The 24,560-nt window shown below is 40.3% G+C and overlaps 2 protein-coding genes across 2 annotated transcripts in view; both read left to right on the plus strand.

The window, feature by feature from the left end:
* Positions 1 to 11,540, plus strand: part of LOC124722737 (Down syndrome cell adhesion molecule-like protein Dscam2) — a 184,026-nt gene extending 172,486 nt beyond the window's left edge. The window contains exons 11-13 of the mRNA XM_047247879.1: positions 2,788 to 3,216; positions 3,326 to 3,564; positions 11,418 to 11,540. Of these exons, the coding sequence (XP_047103835.1) occupies positions 2,788 to 3,216; positions 3,326 to 3,564; positions 11,418 to 11,540 (791 nt within the window). The remainder of the gene's footprint in view (positions 1 to 2,787; positions 3,217 to 3,325; positions 3,565 to 11,417) is intronic.
* A 10,407-nt stretch (positions 11,541 to 21,947) lies between these two features.
* Positions 21,948 to 24,560, plus strand: part of LOC124722738 (Down syndrome cell adhesion molecule-like protein Dscam2) — a 202,553-nt gene continuing 199,940 nt past the window's right edge. The window contains exon 1 of the mRNA XM_047247880.1: positions 21,948 to 21,974. Within this exon, the coding sequence (XP_047103836.1) occupies positions 21,948 to 21,974 (27 nt within the window). The remainder of the gene's footprint in view (positions 21,975 to 24,560) is intronic.

The following is a 24,560-nucleotide window of genomic DNA, read 5'->3' on the forward strand; positions in this document are numbered from 1 at the left end:
AATAGTGTAGAAATGCATAAAATTAAGCCAGGTCTGTTGATTAATATTCCCTAGTAAGTTTTCAGAGCAATCACATAGTTTACATTGAGCATCATACATCACTTAAGAGTGTGACTTGATCTGTCCACAACCATGTGGAGGACATTGTGTGATGCCATGACCTCTCAGAGGAGGAGATGAAGGAATGTTCCAAGAAAAAGATTGATATCCAAATACTGAACACGGCTGTTAGCTGCATGACAAGTAGCAATGTGCTTTGCAGATAGGCCTCTAATCTCATGGAATGACACATAGATTACTGTTGTCCTATTATAAATATATGTGTGGTCATGTCAATACTAAACTAGCAATATGGGATAAACAATAGAACTGAATAAGCAGCAGCTTTACAAAATTAACGACCTTCCACAAACAGGTTGGGTAGAAAGTAAGAACCCATTTGAAAATATCAATATTTCCCAAAATAAATGCTCTATTTTATTGAAACAAGATTTATTACAATCCTTAGAATTATAAAAATAGTTTTTACATTTCAAATTTTACTTACACAGCAGCATCTTCTACCACTTCCAGTTGTTTGGGAGTGCTTTCAACTGACGTCAAAAGGAACTCTAATGGTACATTGGTGAGAACACACCAGATGCAAGTTCCAAAATCATCCTGCATACATTAATTGTCCAATTAACTTCCTCTTTGTCCATCCCTACAAGGAGAAGTCACATAGTATATGATCTGGGCTCAGTGCTGGCCACTCATGAGGACTGCATTGACCCAACCAACATCATAGGAAATGATAGTCAAACCATTATTACACTAATTGTCAATTAAATATGGTGGGGTATCATCCTGCATGAACAAGAGGCCATTGATATTTTCATACATGGACACATTTGGCCCAGCCATGATTTACCAGAATAGCAAGGTACCAAAATGAGATTGTCGAAGGAACAGACCAGTAAGTTGTTTTGGTGTCATATCACTCAGGACTGTTACCTTGAGGTGTGTCGCATTGTAACAGTGGTGGCATATGGAGAATCCCTAGTCCAGTAATGGGAATTAAAGTGGTTTACAAATCCTTCACATGCAATAAAATTTCATCACTTCAAATCATATCTGAAAATCATTTGGAAGAAGCCTCTGGACTAGAATCCTCCTTACTCTGGCAATGGTAACAGTCTTCTGCAGAGAGTCCCTTGCCTGCCACCATCTCTGTACCAATATCACAGAATGTAGCAATTCATGAAGGTCCTAATTATTTAGAGTAGGAAATTAACCCCCCCCCCCCTTTCTGTCCCCCTTCCCGCCATAGTATTGCTATGTTAAATTTAGCCTGAGTAAACAGAAATAGTTTATAGTAGCTAAATAATAGGTAACCATTATTAAAGCAGCTTTGAACAGCTACAGCTTTTTGTGAATGTATGCAGTCATTTGCAAGATTACCAACAGCCATTCTTCTTGCACATCATACATGAATGGAACAAGATTTTATGTTGATTTTTCTTTTCCTAAAAATTTACATATTCTCAGATGATTCACACAATACTGAGTGAACTTTTTTCCTTGGTAAATTTAATGCAAGCATAGAAGCAATCTCAACGGAAATTATTATTTGCAGTACAAATCTCTATGGCTACTAACAATGAATTGTGTTCAAAGTATTGTTCTACATACATGAAAACTATTTTAGCAAAAAGTAATAAACAATTTTACTGTATGTGTTGAGTTACTATGAGTTACATTTTACATACAGATTGTTATGGAAAATCTAGGATCATTTTTCATTAGTGTCAGTGTTTCTCCCACTTGCAGTGAAGTGAAGTGAGATGTGATAAATATTAGTAAATAGTGGATTCTCTTTATATGATTTACAGGACTTTGATCAAAGTGGTGGAAGAAGAGAGGAAAAATCTCAATACAAAGAGACTGGCAATGCTTCAGGTTATAGGTGAGATCACCAAGGCAAAGGGAAACTTGACCAGAGTCAGTATAATTGTTCTTGTGAATCTTTCTGTATTCTTGAACCTTACTACTCCATTTTCTTCCAACCATTTCCTCTCTTCTGATTTTAGTTCTGAGAGGGAGCAGTTCCGTGACTTCTGACACTTCATGAATATATTTTTCTTTGCCCATATTGTTAATGATTACAAGAGTTTTATTAGAGTTGCCACAGTAAAACAAATACCTTATAGAAAAACTTGATCGTTTCTGAAAGTTTCAAAACATCAGTTATAACAAGGGATATTTTATCATCATTTCTGGCTTTTTGAAGATGATGTTTCAGTTGCTTCTGTAAAGCACAATTGTATAATAATAATAAAAAGTTCTCCAGGGAGGGAATAGAGAAATAAACCAGTGTTCAATCTGCTTGTGGCTACTTCTCAATAATGTGACAATATTAAATGTAAATTTTTGTAAATACTGTATGGGCACTGACCACCACTCACAGAACAGAAGAACAGAAACATAAAAATATGATACTTATTATGCAGCTATTGACTTGTTTATGTATCCACATACAACTCAAAAACTATGTACTCCTGACAGAAACTGATTAATGACTTTCAACATAGCACTGGTGTCATCATGTTCTTTTACCCTTTCTGAGGAGTAATACAATTTTTACATGAGCAATTTTAACCTTCATCATATTGCATGTTTCTTGCCACTGATATGTCAGGTTGAATAAGTATTGCCTGTGGTGAGATTTATCCATGAAAAATATTACCTAAAGAGAGAGGATACAGTACCTCCAAACATTTGACAGTCTAATGTTTTCTTAACTTTCAGTTCCTCCGAGATTCTCCACACACACTACAAATGTTACAGTACCAAAGGGAAGCACTGCTATACTTAACTGCACAGTGGCTGCTGACAAACCAATATCCATTACTTGGTACCAAAATAATCATGAACTTAAGCCTAAGCAACACCCAAAAATAAATATTAAAAAAGAGAATACAAGCAAAGGAGTAACATCAACACTCATGTTTAAACATGTTCGCAGAGAAGATACTTCATCTTTTATTTGTGTTGCCTCAAACAAATATGGAAAGGACCAATTAGAAATGAAACTTATTGTCCAGGAAACTCCAGAACCACCTACTAATGTTCGTGTAAATAACTTCACAAGCCGATCAGTCTCTCTCAGTTGGGAGCAGCCATATAATGGAAACAGTGCCATTGGAGCTTACATAGTGCAGTATAAGAACACAACAGGTAAGCATTGATACTGTTTCCTAATGAAATGTTTCACTTATTTGTACTTGTTTAAAAACATTAACTTATAACACTGCGTAATTCTAGCAGTGTGTACATCTGTTAGCAGTTCCTTGGCACCAGAATGTTGTCCAGGTTGTAGTTAGAGGAGATCAGCTGAATGTTACCCTCAAAGATCTGAAACCTGCGAATGGTTACCAGTTCCAAATTAGAGCAGAAAATTCTGTTGGTGTATCCAACGCAAGTGAAACAGTAACTTTGACTACGCTGGAAGAAATACCAGAAGCACCACCGAGGGACATCGAGATTAAAGTGAAAGATTCCAAAACACTTCTAGTGACCTGGAAGGTAAGTACTAAATTTAAAAAGTCTTTATTCATTTAAAATGAGAGCCAAAAATTAACAACAGTATTTTTGACAGAAGAAAATCTTACTTATCAATTAGCAAAACAGGAAAAACTGGAGTGAGCTCACAGTCACACTGTTATAATTTCAAGTTGAACAAATATATTTCAAGGAAGATGCAATACATGAAAGTCACAGATCAGGTAAACAGAGTAAGACATGTGTACACTTTAATAGTCAAATCATAACTGAGTCCAAGTCTAGCGGCCAATGGCTGGCTGGCCACTTAGGTGGTGCTGCTGCTGCATGGCTGGCAGACAGCGCCGCATGTAGAGGACACACGTAACTGCGCGGCGGCACTTTGAAAGATCGGCGAGTCACAACACTTTTCCTTCCTTTGAAGTTTTTGCACAGGTCTTGATGGAGGTGGCCTGTAGGTTGCTAACGTCCATAGGTGTTGTTTGACTGGCTGTAAAGTCTTGAGGAGGAGGCTTTCCATACGGATGGAAGAGTCCCCGATGATAACAGGTTGAGATGACAGGAGACGTTGGGGTCAAATCTGCTGGGTCCCCGTGCACCAATCTGCCCGTTGTGGCAAGTCCGGTTGTTATAACAGGAGACATGGGCGGTGTGCCCGTGTCCGTAGGAGAAGGAGGCGAATAGAGTTGCTCCGACACATGATGGTCATCTGGTTCCTGCATGGGCACGTCTCCTGGTGGCGTCAGTTCTTGTGCTGGCACCGATATGATGGTGAGAGGACTGTGTTGTGCGTAATGAGAGATTCCAGTATCCTGAGCATCAGGTAGAGCTGAAGGTGGTGTAGCGGCATACAGAACAGGCGTTGCCGGCACACGAGGCCAAAGCTGGTCCAAATGACCCACTGCAATACCTGTGTCCATCTGGATTTCATACGGGCATTGGCCACGGTGTCGTAAGATGCAGCCAGGACTCCATTTTGGTTGCCTGCCATATCCCCGTACCCATACAAGGTCGTCGGCGGTGAACCGGCGAAGTGAAGGCACCAGAGACTGTGAGGTGGAAGGCCACAGAAGATGAAGTAGCATGCGGGTCTGTCGGCCATGTAAGAGCTCAGCCGGGCTGGGGTGAAACGGTAAGAAGCCAGAAATTGGAGAAGCACATCATCAGCAGCAGAAGAAGTCAAGAGGTTCCTCATCTGAGCCTTAAACTTGCAGACCAGTCAGTTCAGCCTCACCGTTTGACTGTGGATGGAACGGAGGGGCTGTGATATGCATGACGCAGTGACGGGCACAAAAATCCGCAAAATCAGAAGAGGCAAATTGCGGATCATTATCAGTTACAAGAGTAGAGGGGAGGCCTTCCAAAGAGAAAATACAAGCTAGAGCATTGGTGGTTTCCGCGGTGGCAGGCGACGTGCAATGGACAATGAAAGGAATGTTAGAGTAGGTGTTAATAACGAGAAGCCAATAAGTGCCTAGAAAAGGTCCCATGAAGTCAGCATGAATACTCTCCCATGGCTTCTCAGGCTAAGGCCGCGGTGACAAAGATGACTTCGGGGCAGCGGCCTGTGACGCACAAGGGCTGTAGGCAGCAACCATGTGTGCGATTTCAGAGTCAATGCCGGGCCAGTACACATGGCGGCGCACCAGAGATTTTGTGCGAGAGACACCCCAGTGCCCTTGGTGTAGGAGGCACAAGACTGAAGCACGCAAAGATGCAGGTACCACAACACGCGGCAAAGCATTTTCAGTGGAAAGGAGGATAAAACCATTCCTAGCCGTGAGGCGGTAATGCAAAGCGTAGTAGTTCCGCAACAGATCAGAAGTCTTAGCGGACAGATGATCTGGCAAACCCTTCTGAATACAGCATAAAACCCGGGAGATGGTAGGATCAGAACGCGTAGCAGCCGCCAGCTGGTTCCCAGTGATAGGGAACCCATCCACAACCCGCTGCTCAGCAACATCCAGGGGGAAACACAAAAGTTTGTCCCTATCAAATGCAAGATCAGGACCCATGGGAAGGCGAGACAGTGCATCAGCGTTCACATGTTGAGCCGTCAGCCGGAAATGAATCTCATAATTGAAACGAAACAAGTAAAGAGCCCAGCGCTGGAGGCAGTGTTCAGCCTTGTCGGGAAGTGACGTTGATGGATGAAACGAGGAAACAAGTGGTTTGTGATCCATAACAAGATGAAATTTGGATCCATAGAGAAAAACACCAAACTTGTGAAGAGCATAAATAATGGCCAAAGCTTCTTTTTCAATTTGAGAATACTTTTGTTGGGCATCCTTGAGCGTCTTGGAGGCATAAGCAATGGGTTGTTCAGAACTGTCAGGAAAATGGTGCGCAAGGACTGCACTGACCCCATATTGAGAGGCGTCCATGGCAAGAACAAGATGTTGGCCAGGTCAATAAGTAGCCAGGCACGGGGCCTGTTTCAGCATAATCTTCAATTTCCGGAAAGCCACATCGCATGACACGGACCAGTGAAAAGGCATGTTTTTATGCAACAGGCGATACAACGGCTGAGCCACCAAAGCAGCAGATGGTAAAAACTTGATAGTATGCTATTTTCCCCAAGAATGCCTGCAGTTCCATAACAGGAAGGGCATCAATCGCAGCGACAGTTTGCTGAAGCGGACGAATACCATCCCGAGAGAGTTGAAACCCCAAATACGTGATAGATGCCTGAAAAAATTTTGATTTCTAAAGATTATACTTAAGACTGGCAGTCTGTAAGACATGAAAAAGTGTGCAGAGATTTTGAAGATGTTCGTCAGTGGTGGAGCCAGTGACAACAATGTCATCCTGGTAATTTATACACCCAGGGACAGTGAGCAATAATTGCTCCAAGAATTGTTGAAAGAGAGCAGGGGCACTGGCAACCGCAGGCATGTTAAGGACCAGAAACTGCCAGGAAGCAGCATTGAGAGGAAGTTGATTATAAGCTTCTGACAGGTCAATTTTAGAAAAGTACTGGCCCTCAGCAAGTTTAGTGAACAATTCTTCAGGTCAAGGCATAGGGTAAGTGTTGATAAGGCATTGAGCATTTACAGTGGCTTTGAAATCGCCACAGAGACGAATATCACCATTTGGCTTACCAACGACAACGACAGGAGAGGATCACTCACTGGAAGTGACAGGAAGCTAGACCCCTGAAGCAGTGAGACGATCCAGCTCCCGTTTGACCTGATCACGAAGGGCCACAGGAATGGGCCAAGCCCAAAAAAACTTAGGCCAAGCAGTGGGTTTGAGCATGATATGAGCTTCAAAGTCATTTGCATGGCCGAACCCAGGAGAAAAAAGGGACAAAAATGTCATCGACAAGGAATCCAATTGAGCATAAGGAATAGCATCAGAGAGGATATTGACAGAGTCATCTATGGAGAACCCAAAAATGCAAAAGGCATCGAAACCAAAAAGATTCTCCACGTTACTATGGTCGACCACAAATATGGGAACAGTGTGAACTACAGATTTGTAAGATACCTCAGCATCAAATTGTCCCAAGAGAGAAATCTTCTGTTTATTGTAAGTGCGTAATTGCCTAGGGACAGGTGAGAGGATTGGAGAACCCAACTGAAGATACGTCTGTGCACGTTGCCTAACTTCTTTGTCGGGAGCCAATCAGATAATAGTATCCCGTACCATGGAATCGGCGTAGGATTCTTTGTGAACTTCAGTAACAAATTGACACTTTCTACTGAGGCCGTGACGTTCAGCAGCCCAAGTGCAATAGGATTGATTTGGTTGTTTTTGACAATGATAAAAGGCAACACGAGAGGCTACCACATGTGTTTGCTTTTGAAAATAGATGGACAGAAGTGAGCACATTTCAGCAAAGGACAAAGACGCAGGATCTTTCAAAGGAGCCAATTGCAACAACAACCAATACATTTGAGTTGAAATCCATGAAAGGAACAGAGACTTACATGTTTGTTTGTCTGCGACATGAACTGCCAAGAAGTGCTGTCGAAGACATTTTTCGTAACCAGACCAGTCTTCCGCCGTCTCGTCGTAAGGAGGAAAAGGAGGCATTTGATGCCGCGACGAAATCGCAAATCGCATTTGTGAGAAGCCTTTGCTGTTCTGTGAGTTGCTCTAAAGTAGCCATGGAAACATGTGGGTCAACAATGGAAAAGAAAAATCACTACCTTGTCGCCAATTGTTGTAACTTTAAGTTGAACAAATATATTTCAAGGAAGACGAATTACATAAAAGTCACAGATCAGGTAAACAGAGTAAGACGTGTGTACAATTTAACAGTCAAATCATAACTGAGTCTGAGTCTAGCGGCCGCTGGCTGGCTGGCTGCTTAGGTGGTGCTGCTGCTGCATGGCTGGCAGACAGCGTCGCATGTAGAGGACGCTTGTAACTGTGCGGCGGCACTTTGAAAGATCGGCGAGTCACAACACACACAGATTCAAAATGCAGTGAAATCTCAAACAAAAGAAGAAAGAAATTAATTTCTTCATCTGTAGGAAAGGAGAAATTAAATAGGTAGTAAATAATTTAGGAGTGAAGTTAGCATATCACCAAACAGTAGTGTCATTGAGTCACCAACAGGCACATAAACAGCCCTGAAAACTTTGCTAGCTTTTGGATGAATCCTTTTTCAAGCTAGAGTCCACCAGGACTTTTTGTCACCATATTTGAATAGGTAATAAAATGTACATGTGCTGAATAAAAGAATGGATCACAACAAATTCTCTACAGGAGATAGTCTAGAGAAAGGAAATGGTATACGCTGTGGTGACTAGTCATGTTATAGCAATATGCACATATACAGTTGATGATAGTATCATGTATACAAGGTAGAAAAGGACAGTGCATTGACAAAGTTGCCATTCATAAGAAAAGGTTTCTGATGTGATTATGGCTGCATGACTGGAATTAATAGACTCTGAACATGGAATGGTAGTTGGAGCCAGATGCATGGGGCATCCCATTTCAGAAATCCTTATGGAATTCAATATTCCAATGTTTACAGGGTCAAGAGTGTGCTGAGAATACCAAATTTTAAGCATTACCTCACCATGGACATGCATAGAGTTGTCAGTGGTAACAGACAAGAAACACTGGTGTGTGGCGGGAGGGGGGGGGGGGGGGGAAGGGGGAAGAAAAAGAAAAAGGCGTCACAGTGTGGGACACACAACGAGCATTAGGACAGCACAGCAAAATTTTGTGACTCACATGAGTGCCTTTTCTAACAGAATCACATCACTTGGAGCACCTTTCGTGGGCCCATGACCTTGTTGGTAGGACCCTAGATGACTGGAAAACCATTGCCTGGTTGAATGAGTCCCAGTTTCAATTGGTAAGAGATGGTGGTAAGATTTGAGTGTGACACAGATCCCACAAAGCCACACACCAAGTTGTCAACAAGGTACTGTGCAAGTTAGTGGTGGCTCCATAATGGTGTGGGCTGTGCTTACATGGAATGGACTGAACAACCAGTCACTGGAAAAGGTTATGTTCAACTACTTGGAGACCATTTGTAGCCATTTATGGCCTTCATGTTCCCAAACAGTGACTGGTTTGAAGAACACTCTGGACAAATTGACAGAATGATTTGGCCACCCTGACTGCCCAACATGAATCTCATGGAACAGTTATGGGACATAATTGAAAGGTCATTTCATGCACTAAATCCTGCACCAGCAACACGTACATAATTATGAATGTCTTTAGGGGCAGCATCTCAATATTTCTGCAGGGGATTTCCAATTACTTGTTGAGACCATGCCACATCAAGTTGTTGCATTATGCCAGGCAAAAGGAGGTCGAACATGGTGTTATGAGGTATCCCATGACTTTTTTCACTTTAGTGTAGTTTAACGGCAGACTCACAGTTAGATTTAAATCAAGGGTTATTCTTATTCTGAATTTTTAGTAATTATTAGATTAAAGATGAGAATTCAACTTTAAAGTAGAAACAAAAATGGAAACTAAATATGAAAAAAAGTGGAGTGAAATGGAACAAATTAATGAAAATCATAAGAAATTAGACACATAGTAACAGAGATGTTGAAAGATAAAAATAAAATAAAAAGAAGATATAGTGAAAATTGTGGATGAGAGTGCAGCAAAGTTGGGACAAGAGGATGATGTGATGCTAACTGTGCAGGAAGACCATATAGAGATCCCTTTATGCCATATCTGGAGTGTAGATCATTTTCATGTAGGGATGGTATTCAGATGCCTTGGGTCATGAAACAAGTACCCAGCTCCCTACCATAATTTTCAGTAAACAGATATAAGTTTTTCCATAAATAGTTTAAATCCTTCCCAACATTCAGTATCAGTTAGTGTGTGCTGATGCACAGGTCTGGAATAAAACAGCTGCAACCATTAAATATAACCCCAATAACACCCCAGTAATGCTAAAAAATTCAAAAATTACGTGGAACAATATTCTGTTACACAGTCCTTTGATAAATTTTTTGATTATGTGCACTCCTGATACTGGTAATTCTTTTTAGCTAATAACCTTTCTAAAACGAGTCTCCAGTTCCACAGAACATTGTGTGTGTATGTGTGTGTGTGTGTGTGTGTGTGTGTGTGTGTGTGTGTGTGTGTGTGTTGTTAGTATTTTTTGTTGCCATTTTGAATCAAACAATTTTTTTTCTGAATGAACTTCCAACGTACTGGAATAATTGTAAGTCAGCAATTTCTGTTAATAAGTACAACAAAAAACCAACCGAAGTTGCAAATTTCACTTTTTTATTCAAATTTCACTTTTTTTATTCACAGGATGACTAGTTTTGCACTGGGACACATTTTGAAATCATCATAGCAGACAGTCAAAATGGTATTTCCAAAAATGCAGAAACCCTGTCAAAAATGTGTACATGTTATTAAGTGCAAACGAGCAGTTACAGCACATACAGGTAACCTGTCCCTGGTCATTTGCACTTAATAATATGTATACATTTTTGACATGGTTTCTGCATTTTTGGAATATCATTTTGACTGTGTTATGATGATTTGAGAACAAGTCTCAGCACAAAACTAGTCATCGAGTGAATAATAATATGAGATTTGCAACTTAAGCTGATTTTTGTCCTACTGTGTTCTTTTTCCTTTTTCCCCAAACACTTTTTTCCAAGCAGCTCACATTCACTTTTACATTATCTTTCATTGATCCTTCTATAATTTAATGTGAAGGAATGTTGAATTACTGAAGAGGAACAGTGAGGCAGTTATTACAAACGATATTAAGTTGAAACACAAAGTAACTAAGTAACTGCAGAACAGACGTAATAATAACTACTGTAAAGAGAAATTGAAATGGGATGAAGCTATAGGAAATCCAAGCAAAAGTCGTTGCAACATAATAATATTTCATAAGAATGCAATAAGGTTGTCGGGTGAAAGTAATTGCTGATTTCTATCTAATAATTGCACAAAATACATCCTGATATGCATTGTACATGACAACTTCATTAGGATACTAGATAATTTTAATGGAAATACATATAACACTAATAACTTAGCTCTTGAGTTGAAATGGCACATTCATGTAGTTGTTATAATTTAAATGTGAATCAGCCTGTACATAATTGTCCATGAACCCAGCAATGAACAACTTTATATTCACTGTCTAATCGAATTAAGACCAAAGTACAAATTTTCTTCATCAGAATAATTTACTGGATGTCAGTGAAATATAAGCAGAAGCTCTAATCACAAAGGCTTTGCAATAGATTTGTTGTATTAAATGTTCTCAGTGCACGCAGAGTAATACCTTTGTTTCCATCATGATGTATAATACGAGATACACTCCTATGTACTCTCTCAGTATCAAGTGCCCACTTTAACAGAATACTTGATATTCATTTTTGGCCACTCTAAAACACCACGTTATGAACTTCTAGATGTTTATTGGCATCATCAAACAAATATGGATAACTGCAATTGTATCTTCATTTATGCAAATAGGTCTTGATGATATCATGAGTTTGGTTGCCAGCTACTTCTACCTGAAAATTAAACAATAAAAAATCCTGCATGTAACAACAACAATATTATGAGAAGGATAGCTTGCTACTCACCATAGAGAGGATACATTGAGTTGCAGACAGGCAGAACAAAAAGACTGCTATACATTTGATATTTTGCCCAAAAGACCTTCTTCTGATGTAGAAGATACATGCACATGTGCACCTGCACACACACACACACACACACACACACACACCACACACACACACACACACACACACACACACACACACACACACACATACAAGCACATTTCACACATGCCTGACCACTTTGGCTCCTGAGGCTAGACTTCACACAGCAACTGCACCTGCTGGGAGAAGCAGTCTGTGGGTGGTGAGGGTAAGGAGTGGGCTGCAGCATGGAGGGTGAGAGATAGCATGGTGGAGGTGGGGGAAGGGGTAGTGCTGACTGTGGGAGCATGCAGGGACATGGTGGAAATATAGTAGGGCTGTTAGTTGCAGTGGCAAGATTGGTGGGGGGGGGGGGGAGGGAGGGGTGGAAAATGAGAGAAGTAGAGGAGGGGAAAAAGACTAGTGGTTGCATTGGTGTGAAAGAAGGCTGTATAGAGCTGGAATGGGATCAGGGTAGGAGATAAGTTGGTGAAGGAGAGGAACAAGTGAAATTTAGACCAGGGGGGTTATGGGAACATAGAAAATATTGCAGGGAGAATTCCCATCTGAGCAATTCAGGAAAGCTGGTGTTGGTAGGAAGGATCCAAATGGAGTAGGCTGTGAAGCAGTCATTAAAGCAAATCACACTGTGTTGGGCAACATGGGTAGGGGAGGGGGGAGGGCTAGTTGAAGAATTCCACTCCTTCTCCTGGTCCATACAATGGATACATTTTCTCACCATCATCCCTACCAATCAGACTCAAGCCAAAGTCAATGTTGAATCCTGCCTGACTCAGTTTACTCCTCCATCCAACTGTGATCCACCCCACTGCCTCCAAATCACCACCTGTTAACATTCCAGAATTTGCTAACCTCACATTTTGCCTCACCATCATTCCCCATATCCCTCAATATAGAAACTAACTTTTCATCCACAGAAATAATCATAATCCACCACCTAAAAACTGTTCCCAGCCTTATAATTCTACTTGCCAAGAAAGTCTCCACCACTGTGGTTTAGAGACACAGTAATTACCCACCGGAGGCACTCTGCCAGCTGTCAGATTCATTCAGCTACAAACCCTGCCACAGGGTCCCATTCCAGAAACCCAACAAGATCTCCAGTCTCTCCTCAAAACATTAGGCCCACTGGAGAACCTCTCTTGTGAGTCTTTCTCTCTTCTCACCCATACCACTCCCCACACACCTACCTTCTACATGCTTCTTAAAGTCCATAAACCCAAACACCCAGGATGCCTCATTGTGACTGGGTACTCCACTCAATATAACAGACACCAACCATTTCCTCCATCAACTGTCCACAGTTCATGTTCCTTTACCACATGGTGCCCCGCTTGTCATTATCGATGCCACCTCCCTCTACACCAAGGTTTCCTGAACTGTGTTCCACAAAACGTTGGTGTTCCACAGGAAGTAAGTGCTTTATGAAAAACTATGAACAACATGGTATAATGACAATATTATCAAAAGGCTAGATTGCTACTCACCATATAGTGGAGATGTTGAGTCATGTATTTCCATTGTTTTATTAACAACATGGTTTTCTTTCATTTTTAAAAATTTTATTAATCTTCAAAGTAAAAACAAAAAAGTGTTCCATAAAAGTGCCAGGATTCTCAAAGTTTTCCTTCAGAGGAAGAGTATGGGAACACCTGCTCTACACTAACATCCCTGATACCCATGACCTTACTGCTATTGAACACTACCTTTTCCAACATGCAAACCTACAACCTCCTTTCTGGTTACCATGAACTACTATATCCTCACCAACAATTATTTTGCCTTCAAACTTGTCAGCTACAAACAAAACAATGGTACAGCAAAGAGCACCTGTGTGGCACCATCCTATACTAACCTATTCATGGGCCATTAAAGGAATCATTCCTAACCACTTGGAATCCCAAACCCATCACCTGTTCAGATTCATTGATGACATCTTCATGACTGAGTGAGGTGGCACAGTGGTTAGCACATGAGACTTACATTGGGGGAGGGGGGGGGGGGGATGTGTGTTTCAACCCACGTCTGGCCATCCTGATGCAGGTTTTCTATGATTTCCCTAAATTGATTCAGGCAAATGTCAGGATGGTTCCTTTGAAAGGGCACAGCTGACTTCCTTCCCCATCCTTCCCTAAACTGATTGGACTGATGATCTCATTGTTTGGTTCCCTTCCCCAAATCAACCAAACAACTAACATGTTCATGGTCTAGACTGAGGGTGAGGACATGCTATCCACATTCCTCCAGAACCTCTACATCTTCTCCCCCATTAGCTTCGCATGGTCTTCGTCAACCCAACAACTCACCTTCCTCTATTTTGACCTCCTCAAAGATGACTGCATCAGTACCTCTGTTCACACCAGCAACACCTCCACTTTGAAAGCTGCCACCCTTTTCATGCCAAGAAGTCCCCACCATACAGCCTAGCCACTTGTGGCTGTCTCTCATCTCTAGTGGTGATCAGTACCTCTCCGAATATACCAAGGGTCTCGCTGTGGTTTTCACAGATCAAAATTACCTTCCCAACCTTCTACAGAAACAGATATACCATGCCTTGTCTCTCCGGACACCAACCACCTCCCACATTCCCACCATCTGGCTACAATAGAGCACTCCCTTCATGACTCGTACCACTCAGGACTGGAGCAACTGAATTGCATTCTCCTCCATGGTTTCGACTACCTTCTGTCATGCCCTGAAATGACGATCATCTTACCCACTACCCTTCCCATCCCTGTCACAAGAGTATTCCACCGCCCACTGAACCTACACTACATCTTTGTCCATTTCTTCTACACCCCTGCTCCCTTGCCTCATGGTTCACACCCCTGCAATAGATGTAGATTCAATTACCTGTCTCATGCATCCTCCCATCACCAACACCTACTCCCATCTGATCACAGGTACTTTCTATCCCATCAGAGGCAGGGCTGGAAGTAGTCAAGCTGCAACCACTGTGCTGCTTTCTATGTGGAAATGACAACCAACAAGCTGTCTGTCTGCATGAATGGCCACAGATAAACTGTAGCCAAGAGATAGCTGGACCACCCAACTGCTGAACATGCCACCCAACACAACATGCTTCACTTCAGTGACTGCTTCAGAGCCTGCTTCCCTGGATCCATCCTGCTGACACCAGCTTTTCTCAATTTTGCTGGTGGAAACTCTTCCTGCAGTATATCCTACATTTCCAAAACATCCCTGGCCACAACTTTTACTATCCCATATCCTTCACCCACGTATCACCTTCCCTGCTCCCACTCCAGCACTACACACCCTTCTGTTCCGTCAATGTACCCACTAATCTTTTTCCCTCTTCTACTTCTCTCCCCTGCCCCTAACCTCCACACTACAGCCCTATTCTGTCCTCATAATTTATTTATTTATGCATTTATTTTACCTGGCAAGATTAGGGCCTTCAGGCCCTCTCTTACACCTAACCAGGCATACTCAGATTGAACATTAAGTTTCTACAGAACATTAAGGACATATAACATGTTATACAGTATTAATGTTAAAGAAAAGTAAATAGAGATTACAACAGTAGTACAATGATAATTATAACAATCAAAAAATAATTATAACAATCAATAATAATAATAATAATAATAATAATAACAATGACTATGTATATGAAAGTAAACATATTTTTCTTTTATGAATGTCAGTCCTATTGCTAGTTGGGAATTTTCTCATTATGTTCTTGCAGCTTGAGAGTTATTCTCATCAAGCAGAGGCATAAGATGATAGAATTGGGTGAAAGAGATATAGAAGAGGTAGATAGGTTAGAGGAAGAGAAATAGAATGGTAAAGTTAGAAGCTATGATGGAGAGGAGAAAGAAAGAGATGAGAGGGGCACAACAGTGGTGGCTATACCATCCCTAATATGTAAGTTTTGAGTTCCCTTTTGAATTTTGAGTGGTTCTGGATAAGATGCAGATCACAGGGGAGCGCGTTCCATAGTTGTACTGCTGAGATGGAGAATTACACGGAGAAATATTTTGTGTTATGTAAAGGTACAGCCAAGATGCTAGACGTATCTGATCTGGTATTGCGGTTGTGGAATGATGATAGGTGTTTAATGTGAGAAGATAAGTATTGGGGGCACCAGTGGCTAAGAAATCGATGAAGTAAGCACATCGTGTGGAGATCGCGTGCCTCATGTGGGCATATCCAACCTAGCTGGAAGTATGAAGGACTGATATGATCATACAACCGTATATTGCACACGTATCTAAGGCAAGCATTCATCACTGGCTCGAGGCATCTTGAATTTTTACTATTTGTGCCGTGTTGAACTACATCACAGTAGCAAAGATTACGCAAGACTAGTGTTTGGACTAATTTTTGTTTAACTTGGGTTGGAAATATTTTTCTAAATTTTTGAATTGCATGTAGGGAGGAGAGTGATTTCCAGCAAGCTGTGACTGTTTGTTCTTCCCAGTTTAGGTGCTCATCCAAGATTATTCCAAGGTCTTTTACTGTTTTTTGGTATGGTAGTTGGGTACCATTGAGGAGTATTTGAGGGACTGTTTCGTGAAAGTACCAGCTAATTAACTTTGGATGAGACGTAAGTATGACCTGGGATTTCTTGGGGTTTAGTTTCAGACCTAGGTTCTGTGCCCATCGAGAAACAGAGCAAAGATCTGCATTCATACTCGCTACTGCGTCAGCAATGTTCTTGGGGCTTGCACTTATGTACAGTTGGATGTCGTCAGCATATAGATGGTAGTTGCAGGAGTGAATCACTGAAGAAATATCATTAATGTATAGTGAGACGAGTAATGGACCAAGGATGGAGCCTTGGGGAACTCCAGAGTGCACGTTTTTCCATGATGACTTTTCCGACCCACAAATGACTTGTTGACTTTTGTTTTTGAGGTAGCTGTCGAACCAGTGTATTGCACTGTTTGCGAAATTCAGCTGTTTCATTTTAATTAGTAATATATCAAAGTCAACTGTATCAAAAGCCTTGCTAAAGTCAAGCAGTGTTAGGATGGTAGCTTCACGTCTGTCCATAGCATGTTTAATGTCATCAGTTACTTTTATTAATGCAGTTGATGTACTACGGTGCTTTCGAAAGCCTGACTGATATTTGTCATGGATGTTATGAGTTTTGAGGTAATCCGTCAGCTGTTCATGGACGATGTATTCTAGGGCTTTAGATATTTCAGGTAGTATGCTGATTGCCCTGTAGTCACCTGGCGACTTAGGGTTGTCATTCTTGGGTACAAGTTGAATTAAACTTTGCTTCCACTCAGTAGAATATGTACTACTGACAAAAGACAGATTGAAGATGTCTGTGATAACTGGAGTAATAGTGTCTACGACGTTCTTAATCATGCCAATGCTCACTCCATCATTTCCTACTGCCTCGGAAGAGATTCTCATAATTGCCTTGCGTACTGTGCCGGTAGTGACATGTTTTAGGAAAAACTTGTCTCTCGAGAGATTGATATCTTGGGGCTAGTAATTTGTCACTGCGTGGCAGTTTACAGCTGTTGAGAAGAAATCGTTTAATTCTTCTGCAGACGCTTGATAAACAGCATCAGATCTTCGCTTCCCTATACCGAAACTGCGCAGCTTTTTCCACAGTGCAGCAGGTTTTGATGTGCCGCATACGACAGAGCGGGCATGTCTGATTTTGGCATTCCTCATGCTTTGCTTGGTTCTGTTTCAGAGTTTCCTATAAGTTTCGTACACCTCGGGAGTTGGGCTATGCTTGAAGGCCCTATGTGCAACACATGTTTATTCATTAACTGGCATAATGCAGTGGTGAGCCACGGAGCAGGAGCTCTCTTTACCTTGACAGTATGTTGAGGAGCATGTTTATCATACAGTGCAATAATTTTGCGACATAATGTCCCTGCATGCACCCACAAGCAACACTACACCTTTCCCCACCCTTATCCTGCTATCCCTCCCACTCCCTGCTCCAGACTACTCCTTACCCCCACATGCAAAGATTGCTTCTCCCATCAGGTGCAGTTACTGTACACAGTCGAGCCTCAGCAGCCAGAGACAGTGGTCATGTGTGCATGAGTTGTTCTTATATAAGTATGTGTGTGTTCCCTACTTTAGAAAGCTCAAGTGCATAGCAGTATTTCTGTTATGCTGTCTGAGACTCAGTGTCTTCTCTAAATGGGGTGCAGCAGTCTATTCTTTTCATAATATTCCCCCTAGAAATTATCAGATTATTCTGATTCACATTTACTACCACTTAATTTTTATGATGGCAGATATTATGAAATGACTTGTTGTGACCATTGACCACTCAGACAGCATATTTGAGCTTTGACTGACTGAACTCTTTGGTTTAACTTCACTTTCATTTTTGTGCACTGGCTAGTTCACATATTGTGTCTTGTGTATTCGATATTTGTGGATAAAATTGAGTTCAATAAGTTAATTTGTGTTGGTGCTACTATTCCCTCATCTGATGCAAGGGAACAGAAGTTACCACATACTCATAGAGTGGCTACAGGTTAACCTTTGTCGTTGTCTGTGTCCAATCTTTTTTATGGAGAATTTTGAAGAATATGCTTTAAACACTGCTCCTCAACACCTATCCCATTTTTATCAGTGTATTAATGGCCATGTGGCAAAAACACTGCAGCAATTTGTTGATCACATGGAAATCATGCATATTAACCTATAGTTTTCTACAGAAATGGAGAAAAAAGACAGCTAGCTTTTTAGTCATTCTAGTTGAGTGAGAATTAGTTGGTCAGTGTATCCTAAATCAGCACTTTCAGAGCAGTATCCCAATGAGCACAGTCCTCATCACGCTATACAAAGAGCTAAAATCATATTGAAGAAGAATTGTATAAGTGCTGAAATAAATCATCTGACTTCTGTAATCAGACAAAATGTTGATCAAGACATAAAATCAAGTCAGCTGTCTCCAGAAAACAAAAATCCAAATACAGTCAATCAACAAAACGAGATCAGCACATTATATTCCTTATGATCTGTAGAAAAATATCAGATAAAATTAGATGAATCTTAAACAGAAATGGGATTAAAATGATATTTCAGCTGCCTAAGAAAATCAGAGAACACATGTCTCCTGTGAAAGATACCCATGGCCTCAGTACAAGGTGTTTACAATGTCCCATGCAAATGTGGCAATAGCTATGTGAGACTGTCCATTTGAGCTGTTTCTCAACCCCATATTGTCCATCAGAAGTACATACAGTACAGAAATCTAGAAACATTTGCTATATCTGAACGCAGCATCATGAATAAGCACAAGATTTTATTTAAGGACAGACAGTTTCTAGCCTGCAGTTCAAGCTACTCTGCTCAAAGAGGCTTTGGAAATTGTGTGTGTCAAAAACTGGTTATGCACTCAGCACAGGGTGGAAGTAAGAACTTCCTTCCAACACACTGAATAGGAATGCATCCCTGCTGAAATGGAAAATTTTCTCCCATTCATAGCAAAATAGTCACAGATTACATCAGCAGGATGCTAAGAAGAGACAGCATTGATACAGTGTATAAACAAATAAGAAAGTTGTGTGAATATTTGAACACCACAAATTACCTGCACCAGCCACTTGCCACAGCAGGAGTATAGAAAAGTCCTTGCACATGTGGTTACGTGTGCATAGGAGCTACTAAAAGAAGCTATAACACTCAGCTTAAAGAATTGTTGTCTGGGCAATACTGATAAATTGTCACTAGCAGATCATGCACTGGTAGGAGGCAACCACCAATTTTATTTCTCTGATAGTGTAGTTTTGTCAAGATCCAATCCTTATTATGCTAAGCTAACTACGCTAGGATGTACAGAAGCAAGGCCATAGAAACAACTTAAAACAACTTAAAAAAGTGCCTTAGTGCTAAATAAAATAAATGCACCAACTTTTCTGCACTACAAGCTCCATAATACATGTCAGTGCAACTCTACAATCTTAAGCAGCAGTCTAAAGATGTTATCACATGACCTTTATGTGGATATGTGTAAACATTTTGGCTTGGTGTGCTTATTTATGTTTGGTACTACTATCTGAATCTTTATAGCCTCTGATGATGTCTTCAGCATTAGGAGAGTAAACATTTGGCATAGAAAAATGCCCTAGATGATGGCATAGTGCCCATAAACAAAAATCATCAAGGATGTATGAGAGTTGATTGAAAATTAGTGCCTCCAATAACTCTTCAACAGTTGGCAGCATTAGCATGTGGCAGGTACTGGCTTGTTCCATAGCCTCTTCTATACAGCTCCAGTTGGCGGGAGGCCTTAGCATTGAACGGTTCTGTTGTTACAGTGTAAAGTAGGGAACCCTGCACAGACGGTCAGTCAGTGCAATCTAAGCAACGTGCAGTCATTAAATTCTTGACAGCAGAAGGTGTCACCCCAAAGGATATTCATCAGAGAATGAAAGCAGTTTCTGGTGATTGTGTTGATGTGAGTACTGTGCATCATTGGGTGAGTAAGTTTCAAGATGTTGAGGTGGGATTATCTGACCTGCGTGACAAACAAAGAGTTGGACGTCCTGTGACAGCAACCACCAATAAAAGTTTGACAAGGAAAATGTTGACAGATTGACTCAGGATGATAGTTGTATCACTCAAAGAGAAATAGCAAGCACAATCAGCATTTCACAAGAATGTGTGGGTCACATTATTGCTGTACTTGGCTATCAGAAGATCTGTGCACGATGGGTACCCCAGATGCTGACTCCTGAAATAAAAGTGCACAGACTTGAAATTTGTGAGGAACTCCTCTTGCATTACGAGAATGAAGGTGATGCCTTTCTCCATTCAATTGTGAAAAGAGACAAAAAAAAGGTACACCATTATGACCAGGAGAGGAGACGTCAGTCAATGGAATATCGACGCAAAGACTCGCCCCAGAAAAAGAAAAATAAATTCAAGACGCAGCCCTCAGCTGGAAAAATCATGGCCACAGTGTTCTGGGAGACAGATGGTGTTATCCATGTTGATCTCCTTGATCATGGAACAACAATAAATTCAGAGCATTACATCACAATGCTGTAAACTCTGAAATGATGGCTAACAAGGGTCCAAAAGGAAAAGGGAAATGTTTTCCTGCAGCATGACAATGCCAAACCACACACTTCATGTGCCACCACAGCAGAACTTCATAGACTGAATCTCACCAAGCTCCATACAGTCCAGATTTAGCGCCATCTGACATTCATCTGTTCCTGATAATGAAAGATGATCTGTGGGTCCATCATTATGCTTCTGATGAAGACGTTGAGAGAACTGTGAGACTGTGGTTGTGGAAACAGTGTGTTGACTTCTTCTTTGATGGCTTCAGAAAACTTGCTCATCGTTGGTAGGAATGTATCCAATTAGCTGGTGATTATGTGGAAAAGTGAATTCTGGTAATTAAAGATCACATTCTAAGGATTATTTCTGCATCTGATTTATTAAAATATTCCCATCCAAACCCAATTAATGAAGGTGGAGACATTACTTTTCATTCAGCCCTTGCAAATACAAACATTGATAGCCTGTGTTGTAGTGTCAATTGCATTCCTGATGCACACAATGATGAATATTGTTGAAAGCACAGATATTATTAGGTAATTAATGTAACAAGTGCACTGAGAACATTTGGTAGCACATGTACACAAGTTCTTCAAACACACCTAGAAACAGTCCTATGAAATACTGTAAGAATAGCATTAATTTTTATTTTGTATTTGATAGTAACAGCCATCATTTATAATTATTTATGCATACTTTTTATATGGTGTCTCCATAAAATTTCCACCAAGAGGGTATGGTTGGAGGAGATAATAGCTGACAACCTGTTTCTTGATTCTACATACTACCATGAAGTAAAAACAAAATCTACACTGTGACAAATTTTCTGTCTGGTGGTGCTAATCAGCCAAAAAAGTATGTAGAGTAGGTCTGCACAACAAGCAGTAGTAAACAGTTTACCATACACATATGGTGGATTAGAAATATCAGTCACTTTTAAATTCACTTTCTCAACACTCAAGTTGTCCTTCCTCAGAGAGGCATCACAACAGATTAACCATGAATAAAATAAAATACTGACTGTATTTTGAAATTACACAAGGTTTATCTGGAAAGTAATGTCACTAATTGTATTCTGAAGCTTCTGCTGACTGGAACATGTTCTTGTCCTTTGGAGCTGTTAGGTTCCCACAGTTACCAATATAGTTTCTTCTGAGCTCCTGGAGAGTCAGGAAGTGTCATTACATGAACCTCTGTTTGGTGACGGTGTTCGAGCTGCTTTGCAGCATCCACTTGAACAACAGAATGCATTCAAATTATGCATCAAACTTGGTAAGTATGCCATCAGAATGTTTCAAATGATTCAGCAACATTTTGGAACGAATGTTTGTTAAAATGGCAGATATTTTGGTGGAATAAGATATTTTTGAATAAAGACTGGGATGATGATGAGGTCAAATCTCACTGTGGATAACCTTCAGCACCGAAAGACAAAGACAGTGTGGCTCGTGCATATAAACTTTTGAATACCGACAGTAGAATGGCTGATAGCTCAGTCTCTTCATGTATCCAAAACCATTGTCCATGAGACAGTAATTGAACAATTGCAGATGAAGAAAACATGTTCAAAACAGGTCCCAAAAATTTTGAGTGCATTGGCTTCTTGATGAGGAATTATCTGGTCAAATATGATGTGGCAGTCCTGTTCCAGCCTCCTCCACTCCCCCTCTCCCTGTACAGTCTCTATCTCACTTCAGCAGATTTTATTTTGTTTCCCCAGTTCAAGACACAGGAAAGTACTCTGTTTTGAGACCATGGACAATGTGAGAGCTGCTGTTACACATGCCCTAAAAGACATTCCATCCCAGGCCTGCCAGGAATGCCTTCAATGGTTGGGTACCTTGCTGGTAAAAACATGATGCAGGATGGGTTCTATATTGAAGAAATTTTATGAATTATACTAATCTGATCAATAAATTAGTTTTTATTGACTTAGGAAATTACCTTCCAGACAAACCTTCTAGTATCATGCACTAAAAAGAAAGAAATCTATGCACATCAGAGAATAAGTCAAAATCAAGCTTTCAAGTTATGGTTAAGTGATATGTTAGATTGTAAACTGTGTGATTAGAAAGGCCAAAGGCAGGAATTGTGCACAGAAAATTGGCAGATGACACAGAGTAATGAGAACCATTTTTCTTCTTCTGTTAGTAGAAAAGACCAGAGATAAAAGTAACATTATGGTAACATTTTTGAAGTGTATTTGTGTAAGTGTCTACTGTGCCTACTTAACAAATTCAGCTGGTATACAACACAGCTTCAGTGTGATGTAGTTATCAGCAGTAACCTGAAGAAGTGTCTACTATGTAGAATCTGGCCAGTGAATCTGGAATTATTCCTCTTTTTCATATTAATTTTGCATGTAATATTTGTAAATCAGCAACCATAAAAATGTGGATCTCCGACAGTATTCACATATTCAGTTAAGCAGTTTTCATTGTACAAGGCCACCAGAAAACAATAACTATCAACATCAAAGAGGATAGTCTTAGTAAACAACTTTGATAAAGATTTTAGACATGAAGAGTGAGACTCAAAAGTTGAGTAAATATCATCTTTGACAGCGGAGTTGCAACATATTGCAAATATTTAAGCTAAACAGTAAACAAATGTTAATAGAACACATCTAAAACATTAAGACTTAATACTAGAGGGGAAAAAATAATAGTGTGTGCATAAGACTAAACACTAGAGGGGAAAAAAGAAAATAATAGTATGTGCACAAGGATGGGGTGTAAAGGAAGATGGCAGTATGATTAAAAAGGAAATAATGCTACACCTGCATTGAAATTTATAACAGTTATAAGGACTATATTTATGTTAATATGAAGAATTGCACTCAACATAAGAATAGATGTACATGTGTTAAAACAAAAGAATATATAGCAGTTTAAATTAAATTGACAATTGTGATAAAATAATACAAAATATGTGCTCTAGAGTATGGGATAATAACTTGAAAATTGTGCAGAAACAGAGTAAAAGCATATTTGATAATTGTAACATAGTTGGAAGTACACAAACTAACCTGTAATTCAGTAAGTATGAAATACCACACCTACACTGAACTACTAGTCAGTAACTTTGAAGAAACAGATAATATCCAAAGATTTAATTTCCTCTATTTCTGGACTACCTTTATTCACTGTGTGTCAGAGATGGATTCTATATTCCTTTATACACAAGCATAAGTATTTTCTCCCATGACCTAACCTCCACAGTTAAAGCCACTGAAGTACATTTGTGCAGTGTCACTCATCTCTGAGATATCCAGTTTAAATCCTGGTAGTGGAAGAAATTTTATCTGCCAGTATTCAGCCACGAAGGTGACTGGGGAGTGGAGGGGGGGTGAGATGGTAGCACAAAGTTTCTGATCACCATGCCTTTTGCCAATGCTGTGCATTAAATTCCAAATCTGTATGCACTGCCTCAGTGATTCTGACCATGTGACACTATTGATGATGATCTGTCTATTTGATGAGAATGTTCAACTTGACTGTCACCTTGGTGCTAGAGTAGACTATGCCCCAACACTTGGTATCATCTTCTCCTTTCTATTTTCTAAGCACAGTCAGCCACATAAACTTGGCACTACACTCCACACATATTTATCACAGTCACTTATATAAGCATGAATAGCATTGAGCCGGTTAGCAGTACATTTTTGTTAATAGAGTGTGCAGATTAAGTTCTTACGATTTGCTTATGTTTTGTTGTTGTTTTTGTTAAAGTATACGTTGGCTCATTTCATGTCCTGGAAAGTTCTCTGATTTGATGTGGTCTGTGGAATTAATTAATACACTTATGACACAACAGTCACACTTTACAAAAGAAATGTACCCCAGGGGTGTGAATAAA

The sequence above is a fragment of the Schistocerca piceifrons genome, chromosome X (genome assembly GCF_021461385.2).
Source record: "Schistocerca piceifrons isolate TAMUIC-IGC-003096 chromosome X, iqSchPice1.1, whole genome shotgun sequence".
In the NCBI taxonomy this organism is placed as follows: domain Eukaryota; kingdom Metazoa; phylum Arthropoda; class Insecta; order Orthoptera; family Acrididae; genus Schistocerca; species Schistocerca piceifrons.